Genomic DNA, 14,393 nt, shown 5'->3' with positions numbered 1-14,393 from the left:
GCCAAGTATTAATCTTGTATTATTTATTACATATGTGTTGGTCAGTTTGTCCCATTCTGCAGCGAAAACATTGGAGTGAGATGATCAAACAGAGAAATGGTTCTTTTTAGATGAAACAGATGTTGAGAAGTTTCCTTTTGGGGCAGTTGAATTGAAATTGGGAAAAATTAGAAGTTGGAAAAAAGGTTATAAATTGCAATATATTGCAGAATCACAATAAAATCTTATCGTGGTATAAGTATCGTGATGGTATCGTATCGGGAGGCGTCTGGTGATCCCCCCCCCCCCCAATAGATTTGTCAAAAATGACATATTTTAATTTATAATTATAATTACATTAGTAGTAATGCGAAATCCATTAGTAACGTTAGTGGTCAGTTTAGTTACTCCAAGACATCCGTCATGGGAGATGAAGAGAGTTTGATTCTTCTCTTATTCTTCGGATTTGTTTCTTGTTCCAGCCTCTAAGTCCGTGTCCGATGCCAAGACGGTGATCCCCATGGTGAAGCAGCCCGTCTTCCTCCGCAGCATGTCGGCACCCTCGGACCTGGAGATGATCGCTAACCAGGACTTGGAGTTCACACACGCGCCCCAAAGGTATCTGTCGCCTCTTTTTTTTGTTGTTTGTTTGCTATAATTAATGTTTGAGAAGCATGTAAGTGAAGTGGGGATGAATTCATTCTTTTTACTCGTTACTTTTTAAGGAGGCGACACCACCCGACCAGCCACCGCAGCAGCTCCTTCACGCTGCTGCAGTCTCTGGCCGTGGAGGACAGCCGGGACAAACCGACGTACAGCGTGCTGCTGGGACAGCTCTTCGCCTTCATCGGAACGACCCCCGATCAGGCTGTAAGCATTCATCGCTCTAGAGCTGCACAGGTTAATCGATTAGTTGTCAGCTACTGAAATAAACACCAACTAATTAGATAATCGATGAATCGGTTTGTTAAACTTCTGGGATTCTGTGGCCGGGTTGGTTCAGTGGCAGAGCGGGCGCACATGTACTGAGAGGGTTATGCCTCGATGCAAAGGTCCAGGGTTTGAATGTGACGATTTCCTGCATCCCCCCCCCCCCTTCTCTCTCTCTCGCTCTCTCTCTCTCTCTCTCTCTCTCTCTCTCTCACCTAGCTGTCCTGTTAAAAATGAAAGGCAGAAATGCCCAAAAAATAATCTTTAAATAAAAAAATAAAACGTGTTAAATGTGAATATGTTCTAGTTTCTTCTTTCCTCTGGGACAGTAACCTGAATATCTTTTGCGTTGTGGACAAAACGAGACATTTGAGGACGTCATCTTGGCCTTTTTGGGCAACACTGATCCACATTTTACACCATTTTCTGACATTTTAGAGACCGAACAACTAATCCATTCATCCAGGAAATAATGGACACGATATTCAATAGTCGCAGCCTACAGTATATCCCTCCTTCTTTATTGACGTGTTTTTATGGCTGAACTAGAATCTGAAGGTGAATTCTGATGTTTCTGTAGGTGTCCAGCAGCAGTTTCCTGTCTGCTGCGCAGACACGTTGGAGACGCGGCAGCACGCGGAAGCAGGCGCTGGTTCACATGAGGGAGCTGCTCACGGCCGCTGTGAGAGTCGGGGGGGTCACCCACCTGGTGGGGCCTGTCACTATGGTACTGCAGGGGGGCCCAAGGTGAGGAAGGGGGTGTAGAACCACTTAAGATCCCGCTCCACTCTTCACACACTAACTCTATTCTATTTATATACTCCATAGGGCTGGGTAAAATCATCAATTCCTTAATTAAAATATTTTTTAATCTGATATTATTCAATAAAATTCCAAAATCAGTCTTTTAATTTTTTTTTTTTTTTTAAATATCTGCCTTTTCATCATGGATGAGTAAGGGCATCCCGGGACACACGCAGGGCTTTCAAGCGAGCAGCGGCTTTCACCCAGGAAACGGGTGTTTGTGAGTTCTACGTCAGGGAGCAGGTGTTTTAACCCAAACCACAGTCTCTTCCTCTAACCTGAACTAGTCGTTTTGTTGCCTAAACGTAACCGTCTTTGCAGTATGTCGGCCCGCTTTTGTCGCCTAGACTCAACTGCAATGGCAGCTAAAACCACCGTCCCCTCACAGTGCTCTGTAGCTGGCTCACAGGCACATTTATTCAGCTAAATGTAACTTTAAAGGCCAAAAGAACTGTTACTCTGACACAAGAATGTTCGTTAACATGATCACTCAACTCTTTGGCTGTTGTCAACAGAATTATTTTGTATTGACGACCACCATGTTAGTTAAGTAAAAAGTACTTTAAACTAACTTTTTGGGGATCATTTCTTAATATGAACATTAACCTGCTGGTGCATTATGAAAATATTTGAGGGTTTCTTCTTGCTTGTTCAGTTTATAACCTGATTGATTGAATCAGGACCTTTTTTGAATCGGTTATGGGAATTATTGGCGATACCCAGCCCTTATACTTTAGATTAGTCCTCATACTACAACACAATATTAAAAACAACATCTACTGGCACAGTATACAATGTCTGAATGTGCATGGCTCCTCTGTACAGCAGTGTGTGTGTGTGTGTGTGTGTGTCCGTGCAGGATCGAGGAGCTGACCTGTGGTGGGATGGTGGAGCAGGTGCAGGAGGCCTTTGGGGAGACCATGACCTCTGTAGTGTCACTATGTGCTCGCTACCCCATAGCCTGTGCCAACAGCATCGGCTTGCTTTGCACAATCCCCTACACCAGGCAAGAGAATTCATCTCTCACCTTCTCTCCTTTTGATTTGTCTCCATATCACTAAATCCTCAGATTCCCTACTGTGTTGAAATTTCCAGAAACACCATTTTGTGCTATGATGAGACTAAGAGAAAACTTAGACATCGTCAGGTTGTTCATTGGTCACAGGTCAGGGGACGAGAATATTCAGCCGGTCTCTGACATCCAAACCGGTTTGTGTATAATTATGTTTGTCTCTGCGGATCCAGGGAGTCTAGGCAGCTGCATGATAAAGGAACGTGTTGTCTCAGGACTGTCTACTGATGGAGGTCGGTGGGCCGGCCACACTATAGCATACTTCCCAGAGAGAGAGAGGCTGAACCAGCCTTTAGCATCTGTGTTTTAGGCGCATGCGATATCTTTGTTCACGCTGAAGGTTCAGCTGACCTTAACGGGACTCCAGCGTGAGTTTAAAAACACCTTCAGGAAGACAGGAACTTCAGAGAGTTGGCACAACACGGCACAATAACACATCGTGGTTTCTCGATTGTCTCCTCAATTGAGTGGTCTTTGAATGGTTCTGTGTAATTTGCCACGGTCTCCCGAACCGTCTCCACGTATGTGAAATGAGTTGTGATGCTCCTGAAATATTCCTTAACACTTACCTTTATTTGTTGTCCGTGTTGTGGTAGGAGTGAGGAGCAGTGCCTGGTTCGGAGCGGTCTGGTCCAGCTCATGGACAGCCTGTGTAGTTTAAGTGGTCAGAGGGAGTGCAGCTCGAACGAGAAGCAGACCAGGAAGCAGAAGGTGGCCACCATGGCTTGGGCTGCTTTCCAGGTGTTGGCTAACCGCTGCATCGAGTGGGAGAAGGTGGAAGGTGAGTTTTAGTATTTATTAGATGAATCATCTCATTTTTGATGTGGTCCTTAAAACAATTAAACAGCAAATGCAAAACACAAAATGCATTCACACATACACACATCACTCCCAAGCCCCCCCTCATATGCAGTGAACCCTCGTTTATCACCGGGGTTACGTTCCAAGAAGAACCCGTGATAGGCGAAATCCGTGAAGTAGTAACCTTTATTTTATTTTTTTTACAATTATTATACGATGAAATACTCCATAATACACTGAAACCAAAGAACAAAACCTTTTACAGGCCCGAGCATTTGTTAAACAAATAAAAGTACTGTATAAACTTTTTTTACAAATAACTACTGTACTGTAAAATAAGAATTTTATTCATCGATACAAACTGAAGGCTTCAAATGTCGGAGATCAGCACCGCCCCCCCCAAAATAAACTAATACAAATAAAGTCCTATGCAATAATTTACACACCGTAGGACACAACGCCGACACCGGTCTCGTGTCACTGAGTCACCGGGCCGTTCTTTGAATTTGTTTAGATTTTTGGCGTCGGCTCTTACCGTCAGTTGTTCCAAATCTCATTGTCCCTGGCGCCTTTGTGGATTCTTCTTCTTTTCCGCCGTCGTTGTTTCTTTACTCCTGGTTTCTAGTAAAGAGAAATGTCGCCAACAATCTCAGACTCGCTGTGACTTTTTTCAAATTGAAATATAAATTTAATTTTATAATACTTATTGACCGCTCTAGTTAGTGTTCTGTTGTAATGATAGGTAATCATTCTTTTCCGTCTGATTAAAGGTGGATCTACAGACGCAGTGCATTCTGGTCTGGCTCGCCAGGTGTCCAGCCTGCTCACCAATCACCTGGCCAGAGCTACGGAGTGCTGTGGGAATCAGGCCGCCGGCAACGACGCTTTGCAGGACGTGCTCAGTCTGCTCAATGACCTGTCCAGGTAACAGTTCACGTCATGTACGAGGGTTCTCCCCAGCTTAGAGAAAGACTAAGGTGGGCGTATTTGGTGGGGGGTTTAAGCGTCCTTCATCAAGAAAATTAGAATTTTTTTAAATTAACCCATTTGCACCGTCGGTTGCTGCGTTGCGCAACTCTGAACCTCCCGCCGGCCGCTGCGTGGCGCAGCATTTTGTAGTCGTCGGTCTTTTCATGACGCGTGCAGCAGAGAACGCACCGTCATTGGTTCAAATACACATGAGGCGGGTCTTTTTGGCTATTTAAAGCCATGTGACCACCAAAATGTACCGTAGTTTGCTGAAAATCACGTCAATCAACCAGACATACATGTGCGTTTGTTTATGAAGTTTTGAGAGACGAGCGAGAAAACGGCTCCGACAGAGGAAGTGGTAGATGATGATGATGATGATGATGATGATGATGAAGACATCCTCCCTCCCAAACTCCTCACCATCTTCCACCTCAATGTCACCGCCCTCGCTGTCTAACTCCTCCTCTGATCGCCTCGGAGCCGTTTTCTCGCTCGTCTCTCAAACATTCATAAACAAACGCACATGTACGTCTGGTTGATTGACGTGATTTTCAGCAAACTACGGTACATTTTGGTGGTCACATGGCCAACAAGACCCGCCTCATGTGTATTTTGAACCAATGACTCTTCTCTGCTGCACGCGTCATCTTCTCTGCTGCACGCGTCATCAAAAGACCGACGAATACAAAATGCTGCGCCACGCAGCAGCCGGCAGGAGGGTCAGAGTTGCGCAACGCAGTAACCGGCGGTAGATGTGTTGTCGCGAAGCATCCGGCACAAACGGGTTAAAAAAGCAATACATTTTCTCTCTTAGTGGGATTTTGTCTCTTTGTTGTGTTTTTGTGTCTCTTTGTAATTGCGTTGTGGCTCTTTTTGGTAGTTTTGCATCTTTTTTTCACAATCAATTTGGACTGTTATTATCACCATATCAGTGTCTAAAACGTTGGAAAAGCTGGAACACTTGATGAATAACTCTAAAAGCTCAAAGATAGACGTCACCCTAGAGGTCCAACTACAATCATTAGATCAGAAAAAAGTCTTTTAGTTAAATTCATTCGGCTTAGGTGGTGCCCAAAACGGCTTGAGTGCTACACCTAAGTCTTATATTGTAGGGAAAACTCTGTGTATGTTTGTATCATGCATGTCAAGACATCATCATGTATGTGTATTCATACGCTATGCGTATGTGTTCCTGTGTTTGTATTCCAGGAGCCACATAGGGAAAGCTATCCTGAGCCAGCCGGCATGTGTTTCTAAGCTCTTGTCTCTGCTGCTTGACCAGAGACCTTCTCCAAAGCTGGTACTTATCATCCTGCAGCTGTGCCGAGCTGCCCTGCCTCTCATGAGTGTGGAAGACTGTGGTAACGTGGCCCTGCCCTCGTGGAGCTACTCTATCAACACGCTAGATGCCGAGCAACAAGATGCTAGTGACCCTGCCTCGCGCATTGCTGCCTTGCTGCTAGCAAAGCTGGCTGACTATGTAGTACCAGGTTGGTCTCTCTTATCTGATATCGGGGTTGAGATCAGGAAATGATGATGGAGACTTCAAAGATGACAAGTCCAAAGATTTCAGATCATTTGCAGCTTTACTCAAACTTTCATGACGCAGTGAGCAACTCTGTACACACACGAATGTACAAGAGTGACCATGAACATCAGAATAACTGCGTTTCTCATGTTCTTCTGGTCCTATTTCTGTGAGACAGGGTTACCTTTGAAACGAGTCCTTATTTGTGAGAAACTTCTACTAGTTTGACACATTCTGATCTGTTCCTACACCCTCGTGTCCACTTCACGCTGACTCTGAAAGCTCCCTGAGAATAGTAAAATACATTTGAGTGACCAGAGTTCAGTGTCTATCATACAGCATATACAGTCCTTATGTCCCCGTGCATCTGTCTCTAGTGCGTCCAGAATGACTGTAGCCGTCATTCTGTCTGAGAAATCAGAGATTTATCTCGTCTGTAGAATGCTTCATGGCTCCAACCTTGCTTACAATGGAGAAATGCAGAGTCATAACATTTTTAGCTGTCTCCAACACTGGAGGACTTATTTTAGGAAATACACATATTTCAGAGGCACATTGAAGGATTTACTTATAATGAAAGAATCCCTTAAGACAAGGGTGTCAAACTTAACTTCCCCAAGGGCCACACTAGAAAATGAGAATCACATCAAGGGCCAGACATAGTTTATTGCTTTTATGTCATGGGAAAAGTCAAATATCTTTGACTGCATTATTGCATGTCTCATATAGCCTTCTCACTCAAACAAAAATGTCAAAGAAAATGCCAAAACATTTGGAAAAAAGCATAAAAAGGTAAAAAAAAAAAAACGTGAAAAGTGACAAAAAGTAGGTGTATATATAACTTAAATGCATTTAGGGGCCGGGTCAAAATTAGCAAGGGGCCGGATTTGGCCCGCGGGCCTTGAGTTTGACACGTGTGCCTTAAGAGATGAACAATTATTGAAATAAAATCATTGTCTATGTAATTTTCCCATTACAAAACTTACATGCATAAATACCAACCTATCATTATCCAGGAGTATTTAAAGGGTAACTTTGTTTTTTTCCCCCTTCACTTAGACACCGATGCAATAGTGTCCAGGTTGATAAAAAACATAGAATTACCCTTTTAATAAATGTGTTTGGACGAGGGTAGTCCCTGCAAACAAAAGCTCTTTTATTAAAAATTGAAATGCCAAAAACATGATAAACTGGATAAGTTACTTTCTCCTGCTAATTATTAATATTTACACTATTCCTGCTTTACCAGGGTGTCAGACGCTGCTCTCCCCCAGCTCCTCTGAGCCAGATACTAGTCTGTCCCGCACCAGTTCCAAAGGAGCTCTGAAGTCTGAGGACGTCGGCGAGGAGGGAGAGGCGGTCGACGGAAAGCTCTCCATCTTCATCCACAAGAGAGATGACCAGTCGTCTCATGAAGTTCTTCAACCGCTTCTCAGGTAAGGACACCTCTAATGTCTGTGTTTTTATTCCACATTAGCAAGCTCAGTCTCGGTCTCTCTGACATGAACCTTCTTCCATCCACTCCAAAATGCAGCAGCTCAGAGGGACGTCCCTTTCGCCTCGGCACTGGTGCGAACATGGAAAAGGTCGTAAAGATGGACAGAGACATGACAAAGGTCAGTTTTATGACTGTGCCTATGTTATCTATTTTGTTATGTTGTCTACTTACACTGTCCCATAACGTTTCCAACATTGTTCAAACCCAGAGGAATCTGTTATATTATTTTAATGACACGGGACGTTTCATTTAGTCGCCTGTCAGTAGCGTCATAAAACCTTTGACCCCTTTAGTTACTCCTCCGTCAAAACATGGAAACCCAGATGATGGAGAATAATTGTAAATCATTCAATGTCAGCAGAAGAATAATACTCAGTAACCGTAATACTATCCCACCCTGGTTTTTCTGCCTCCCTCAGAATTTTTAAGGCCGATACAAAAATCCGATATGCCGATATATCGGCCGATATATTGGCCGAAATACGTTTATTGAAAAAACAAAAAACAAACACGTTACAAAACATAAACAGATTTCCCTAACATTAGTTATTTGAGTTCTCTCTAAAATAATATGATAATAATATGTATTGTATAAACAGAACAGAGGAACATCAAAATATATTAAGATATGAAACTTAAAGTCCTTTGAACAAAAACATTTAAAAAAAAAATCAGTGTTGCCAACAGGGACGTTGTAGAGCGTCCTCTGGTGGACAGACTATGCAACGCCATCACTAACAGGGACGTTGTAGAGCGTCCTCTGGTGGACAGACTATGCAACGCCATCACTAACAGGACTTTGTAGAGCGTCCTCTGGTGGCCAGACCATGCAACGCCATCACTAACAGGACGTTGTAGAGCGTCCTCTGGTGGACAGACCATGCAACGCCATCACTAACAGGGACGTTGTAGAGCGTCCTCTGGTTGGACAGACTATGCAACGCCATCACTAACAGGGACTGTTGTAGAGCGTCCTCTGGTGGACACTATGCAACGCATCACTAACGGGACTTTGTAGAGCGTCCTCTGGTGGACAGACCTGCAACGCCATCACTAACAGGACGTTTGACGTCTCTGTGGACAGACCATGCAACGCCATCACTAAGGGACGTTGTAGAGCGTCCTCTGGTGGACAGACCTAAACGCCATCACTAACAGGGACGTTGTAGAGCGTCCTCTGGTGGACAGACATGCAACGCCATCACAACAGGACGTTGTAGAGCGTCCTCTGGTGGACAGACTATGCACACGCCATCACTAACAGGGACGTTGTAGAGCGTCCTCTGGTGGACAGACATGCAACCCATCACTAACAGGGACGTTGTAGAGCGTCCTCTGGTGGACAGACCAGGCAACCCATCACTAACAGGACGTTGTAGAGCGTCCTCTGGTGGACAGACTGCAACGCCTCACTAACAGGGACGTTGTAGAGCGTCCTCTGGTGGACAGACTATGCAACGCCATCACTAACAGGGACGTTTGTAAGCGTCCTCTGGTGGACAGACCATGCAACGCCATCACTAACAGACGTTGTAGAGCGTCCTCTGGTGACAGACCATGACCGCCATCACTACACGGACGTTTAGAGCGTCCTCTGGTGGACAACCATGCAACGCCATCACTAACAGGACGTTGTAGAGCGTCCTCTGGTGGACAGACCTGCAACGCCATCACTAACAGGGACGTTGTAGAGCGTCCTCTGGTGGACAGACATGCAACGCCATCACTAACAGGGACGTTGTAGAGCGTCCTCTGGTGGACAGACTATGCAACGCCATCACTAACAGGGACTTGTAGAGCGTCCTCTCATAACATGGTTATTTTTTTAAATATATCGGCCGGGCTCTAATATCAAGATTTACATTTCTGTAGCTTTATTCCAACTGCCATCTTACCTCTTTATTAATGTTAAACCCTTTTCTAGAGTGGCAGCTGTGAGGTGATCACAGAAGAGGCCTCCGCTGCCCTGAGGAAGGCCAACAAGTGGGCCCAGTCTGGGCTGATAGTGAGCGTCGGCCCCCCCGTGGAGACCGTAGCTCAGGAGGCCGCTGGAGGCATCACCACCGGGGACAAGAAGAAAACCGCTCAGACCGCTGTGTGCAGGGACAGGAACGCGGATCTGGCCAGGTACGGAAACAACAAGTCCCTCTTTTCTCTCCTGGATATAGGATTTCTTCAATATTGAGTATTTAGAATATGACAATATTCAGTTTTTCATACATGTCATGTAAACAACATATTCAGTGTCGGGTTCCTGATTAAGGACTTTCTGAAGTTATCATTTTCTGATTAAGACATATGGGATATTCTGGTATTATTCAGGTTTTAGAAGCATTTCTGTATACGGTGCATTCAGAATCTGTCTGTGCATGTACTATGGTTACTCTACACAACATGACTATCATTGGAATATTCCTTTCCATAAGCCATGTAAACAGCTTAGTCTGAATATTTTCTTCTTTTCATAGGAAGGGCAAAAACTGGAATATTGTATGCATGTCAATAAACTCATTTCTAGTCATCAGGTAACAGGTAGTGGTCTTTTTCTCATTCTTAATTTTGTCTTGAGCAGGTCGGACCCTGTCAGGCCGTTCATCAGTGGTCATGTTGCCAACAGCATGGCTGCCGAGGTCATTGCTCTGCTGCATAGCCTGCTCACTGCCCCCGAGTCCAACACCGCTCAGATCTGGACTAGCACTGCTGAAAAGGTCAAATAAAAACTATTATGTGTTTGACTATATCACAATGTCTCAATGTCTATAATGGCCATTAATAACTTGTTGACATGGATGTGATTCTACATGGCTCTACTTCTTTTACTAATGCTTTGTTCTTTGGGGTTTGTGGCAGGTTCTGTCCCGGGCCCTGATGTTCATCCCTCAGCTGGGGAAGTACGCTGAGAGTATTCTGGAGAACGGGAGCAGCAGTGGAAGGAAACTGGCTAAGCTGCAGGCGATTGGCAGACAAGCTGTTGCTGCACTTTGTGCCCTCGGGGGCTTCAAAGAAACTATTAAGATCGGCTCAGAGGTCCAGGTCAGTTAAGGGAGACAAATCAGGATACATCTACACTATGTTCTCATTTTTAAGTGGAGCTTTGAGACAAAAACGATCTCTGTCCACACAGAGTTTAAGCTCTAGTAGCAGGACTAATCTCCATCTATATTAACACGTCAGATAACACGTCTGACATCACAAATCACGTGACCAATCACACAGGAAAACAGGAAGCAGGTTGTCTGTTGTTACTCTGCAGTTGAAAGTTATTGATGTACTTAAGTTAAAAATTGAGAAAATACTTTGGAGAAAGAACAACAACGGTGAAAGTACGAGCAGGGATTATTATCTTGGAGCGAGGATGAGGTGGAACTGTTAGTGAAAGGTCTGGAAGCTTCCTGACCGATAAGACTGACGGACGTGCGTCATGTCTCCAAATGTCTCCGTTTGTGTCCGTCCAGACTACAGAGCAACTTCGGAGTTTTCACACCAAAACGGGGGCAGCAGTGTTTCTAAATGCCTCCGGTTTAGGGGCTCGGAAACGCAGCAACAAAGCAAAAGATATTCATTTTTAAACCAAAACAAAGTCGCGTCGGAGTATCCTCAGTGGACACGCTTCACTTTTGCACCGACCTGTGCTGTAGTTTGCATCCAAGATGAAATCATTTGAACATGTCCTCACCTTTTTTCCTCTAAAGCTTTAACATGTTAAATGTTGACAGTGTGTCCTGTGATTCCTCTGCTCTGAAGGTGGTAGGTAAAGGAGTGCTGGGCAGTGTCGGCATAGTCATCTCCATCAATGAGCAGGAGGGCATCGCTACCGTCAGGTTCCCGTGTGGCGACTACAGGAGAGCCTGCCAGGCCTCAGACACCCTGACAGTCCCTATATCTCGCCTTTGCACACCCAGATCTGAGGTACAGGTCTCAGCATCAAACACAACACTCCTTATTTCCAGGACAATGTCAGCTTCAGTCTCATTCGTATCTCTTCTCCTCCCCACCTATCCCCGACAGGCGCTCCCTCTCTATAAACTCTCAATCACAGAAAAGGTGGTGCAGGCGGTGCAGTCCATGCTTCTGCCACACGAGGGCAGTCTGTCCATCCACACCTCTCTGCCCGCCACAGGCGACGGCTCCAGCCCCGTCATGGCGGCAGTTCGCCTGCTGGCGGAAATCAGAACCCGGTTAGTAAACATTAAATTAATAATGGAATAATAGAAATTAACTTATCCGCTTCAGCCTTTCTGTTGACACCTCTGCAAGTTTGAATCAGTTTTAACTTGTTTTCAGTCATTATTCTTACATTTGTGGACATCAGGCCTTAACAAATTATCGCAATCTCGATTCACCCTGTTGGTTTTTAACTAACTACGATTTTATTTTTTTCAATGACTTTGATTGTCATTCAATTTTACGAGCCGTCTGAATCATAACTTATATATATACTTCTCCTGTGAGTTTTAAAACATAGACTGTATAAAATATGTTTTAAAGCGCTGCAGTGCTCTCCCTTCTCTTCCTTGAAGCCTCTATGCGTACAGGCTTGGGGGGGGGGGGGTGTGCAATATGCTATCGGTGCCAAAAATAAATCTGTTTGGTACTGCCAATTTGTTTTGTTTTGTCATGGTTCGTGTGTGCAATAAACATTACACTTTGAGTCGTGATATCAATTTAATGCTAAACAATCGTGATTCATATTTGCCCTGAGTTGTGCAGGCCTCATAGACATTTAATGTGAATTTACAGTAATGTATTGACAGTTATTGTGAAATTACAGTAAAATAGTTAATTGTTAAATTAAGTAATTCTAAAGCAGCACACTGTGGAATTACAATAAAACATACAGCTGTCATTTCACAATAATTGACTGTTAAAATGACACAGTAACTTCCTGGGAAAGTATTTCAACTAGTGTCCAGTAATCTACTGTAAAAGTCAAATAAGTTACGGTGTACACAGCTTCAGCATGTCTCTCTAAAAATATATGAAGACATTGACGTTGATTTAGTGTTGTTTTTATCAGCTGTAATGAAAATGTTGGGACCTGAAATCTGTAAAAACTCTGATTATGGGATCATTCAACAAATGTAAGGGACGGCAGATTGGACGAAGATCACCATGTTCTGGATGTGTTTCAGGGCGTGCCTGGTGATGGCGCAGCTCCTGGAGGACAGCTCCTTCTGCGAGGAGTTCATCCAGCAGTGTCCCGCGGCGGTGGAGGTTCTCAACCTGGTCGCCCAGGAGTGCTGCCCTGGTGAGCATGCTATACACGCTCACCTTCAAATCACTTCAGCACCCAAACCTTTCATGGACAGCAGGGGTCTTCGACGTTTTTAGGCCAGTTGTCAGAGACAAAGAGCAGGGACCCCCTGACTACATATATTGTAGGGGGGGGGGGGGGGGGTCAGCAGACGGCTCCCAATACCATATCATCACGATACTTACGCCAAGATACGATGTTATTGCAATTTTAAAAAATTGCAATACTCGATAGTACTGCGATATATTGCAATTTATAACATTTTTTCCAACTAATTTTTCCCAAAGAAATTATTTTTTTTATTTAAAAAGAAACATTTCTCTGTTTGAATATCACTTCAATGTTATCGCTGCAAAATAGGATATATATATATATATATATATATATATATATAATAAAAGATCCATACTTGGCGTCTGTGTATCATTACAGTATTGCCACTGAAAATATATATTTTTTTTTTTACCCCTAATATATTTTACGACATGAAGTTGCATATTAAACTGGGCCTACAAAAAAGAAAGAACCAAGAAAAAAGAACCTGCAAACATCAAGTATAAATATGAGGAGTGTGGATATGTACGGTATTTGCATAGTTAAAGGAATGTCACCGTACGTTCACACCGCCACCGACTTCAATGGAAGCTTCTCTCAGCTGCAAGGAGCGGCAAATCTGTCGGCGTCGCGTTTTGGGCGTTTTGAGCGTGTTGAGCGTCAATCTGAAAGTTGAAATTTTTCAACTTTATGGTAATGAGCTATGACGCGGTTCAGCGGCAAGCAGCGGCTAACGCCAGCCGCCAATCGGAATATAGACGTCCTTCACGCTGGCTGGTCCCGGAGAAACATACGATGTAATCTTTGGTTCCTACCAAAACATTAATTCTGAGGACAAGCTCATAATCGCCGTTGCTGGGTTACCTTTCGTTTATAATATAACGTTGTTTGTACATAGGCACAAGTTAACGTTACCTGCCGGTCAGATCCGCTCACAGTGAAGTCTGGCACGGGTCCCTAGATTAGTCTGGGTCACTAGGTTAGTCTGGGTCACTAGGTTAGTCTGGGTCCCTAGGTTAGTCTGGGTCACTAGGTTAGTCTGGATCACTAGATTAGTCTGGGTCACTAGGTTAGTCTGGGTCCCTAGGTTAGTCTGGATCACTAGATTAGTCTGGGTCACTAGGTTAGTCTGGGTCCCTAGATTAGTCTGGGTCACTAGGTTAGTCTGGGTCACTAGGTTAGTCTGGGTCACTAGGTTAGTCTGGATCCCTAGGTTAGTCTGGATCACTAGATTAGTCCGGCGGCTGCTCGCTCTGCCTGCACGCCGCTATGGCTCAGCGGCTAACGAGCGAGCTAACTGCTAACAGACTCCGTTGCGACCAATTAATAAAACTTCTGTCATTATATATGTAATGTATAAAGGTTTCTAGTGTCAGTGTGTTGGCCGTGGCTACGTGAGCTTCTCCCGGTCGGACAGAGATCGCCGCCACGTCAGAGCGGCCAAAGCGTCACGAAGCTTCCCCGTACTTTTTGTCAAGCGTCCTTGGCGGGGCGGCCAGAG

At 44.4% G+C, this 14,393-nt stretch overlaps 1 protein-coding gene across 1 annotated transcript in view; it reads left to right on the top strand.

The window, feature by feature from the left end:
• LOC116686800 (probable E3 ubiquitin-protein ligase HECTD4) overlaps positions 1-14,393 on the top strand; it is a 108,276-nt gene that overhangs the window by 39,660 nt on the left and 54,223 nt on the right. Inside the window, 15 exon segments of the mRNA XM_032511852.1 lie at positions 462-597; positions 705-849; positions 1,490-1,656; positions 2,573-2,719; positions 3,382-3,566; positions 4,357-4,510; positions 5,768-6,048; positions 7,336-7,522; positions 7,621-7,702; positions 9,509-9,711; positions 10,157-10,292; positions 10,435-10,617; positions 11,329-11,493; positions 11,593-11,762; positions 12,717-12,832. Of these exon segments, the coding sequence (XP_032367743.1) occupies positions 462-597; positions 705-849; positions 1,490-1,656; positions 2,573-2,719; positions 3,382-3,566; positions 4,357-4,510; positions 5,768-6,048; positions 7,336-7,522; positions 7,621-7,702; positions 9,509-9,711; positions 10,157-10,292; positions 10,435-10,617; positions 11,329-11,493; positions 11,593-11,762; positions 12,717-12,832 (2,457 nt within the window).

This window comes from Etheostoma spectabile, unplaced genomic scaffold, assembly GCF_008692095.1.
Source record: "Etheostoma spectabile isolate EspeVRDwgs_2016 unplaced genomic scaffold, UIUC_Espe_1.0 scaffold498, whole genome shotgun sequence".
In the NCBI taxonomy this organism is placed as follows: domain Eukaryota; kingdom Metazoa; phylum Chordata; class Actinopteri; order Perciformes; family Percidae; genus Etheostoma; species Etheostoma spectabile.
This window is presented reverse-complemented; position numbering and strand designations above follow the sequence as displayed.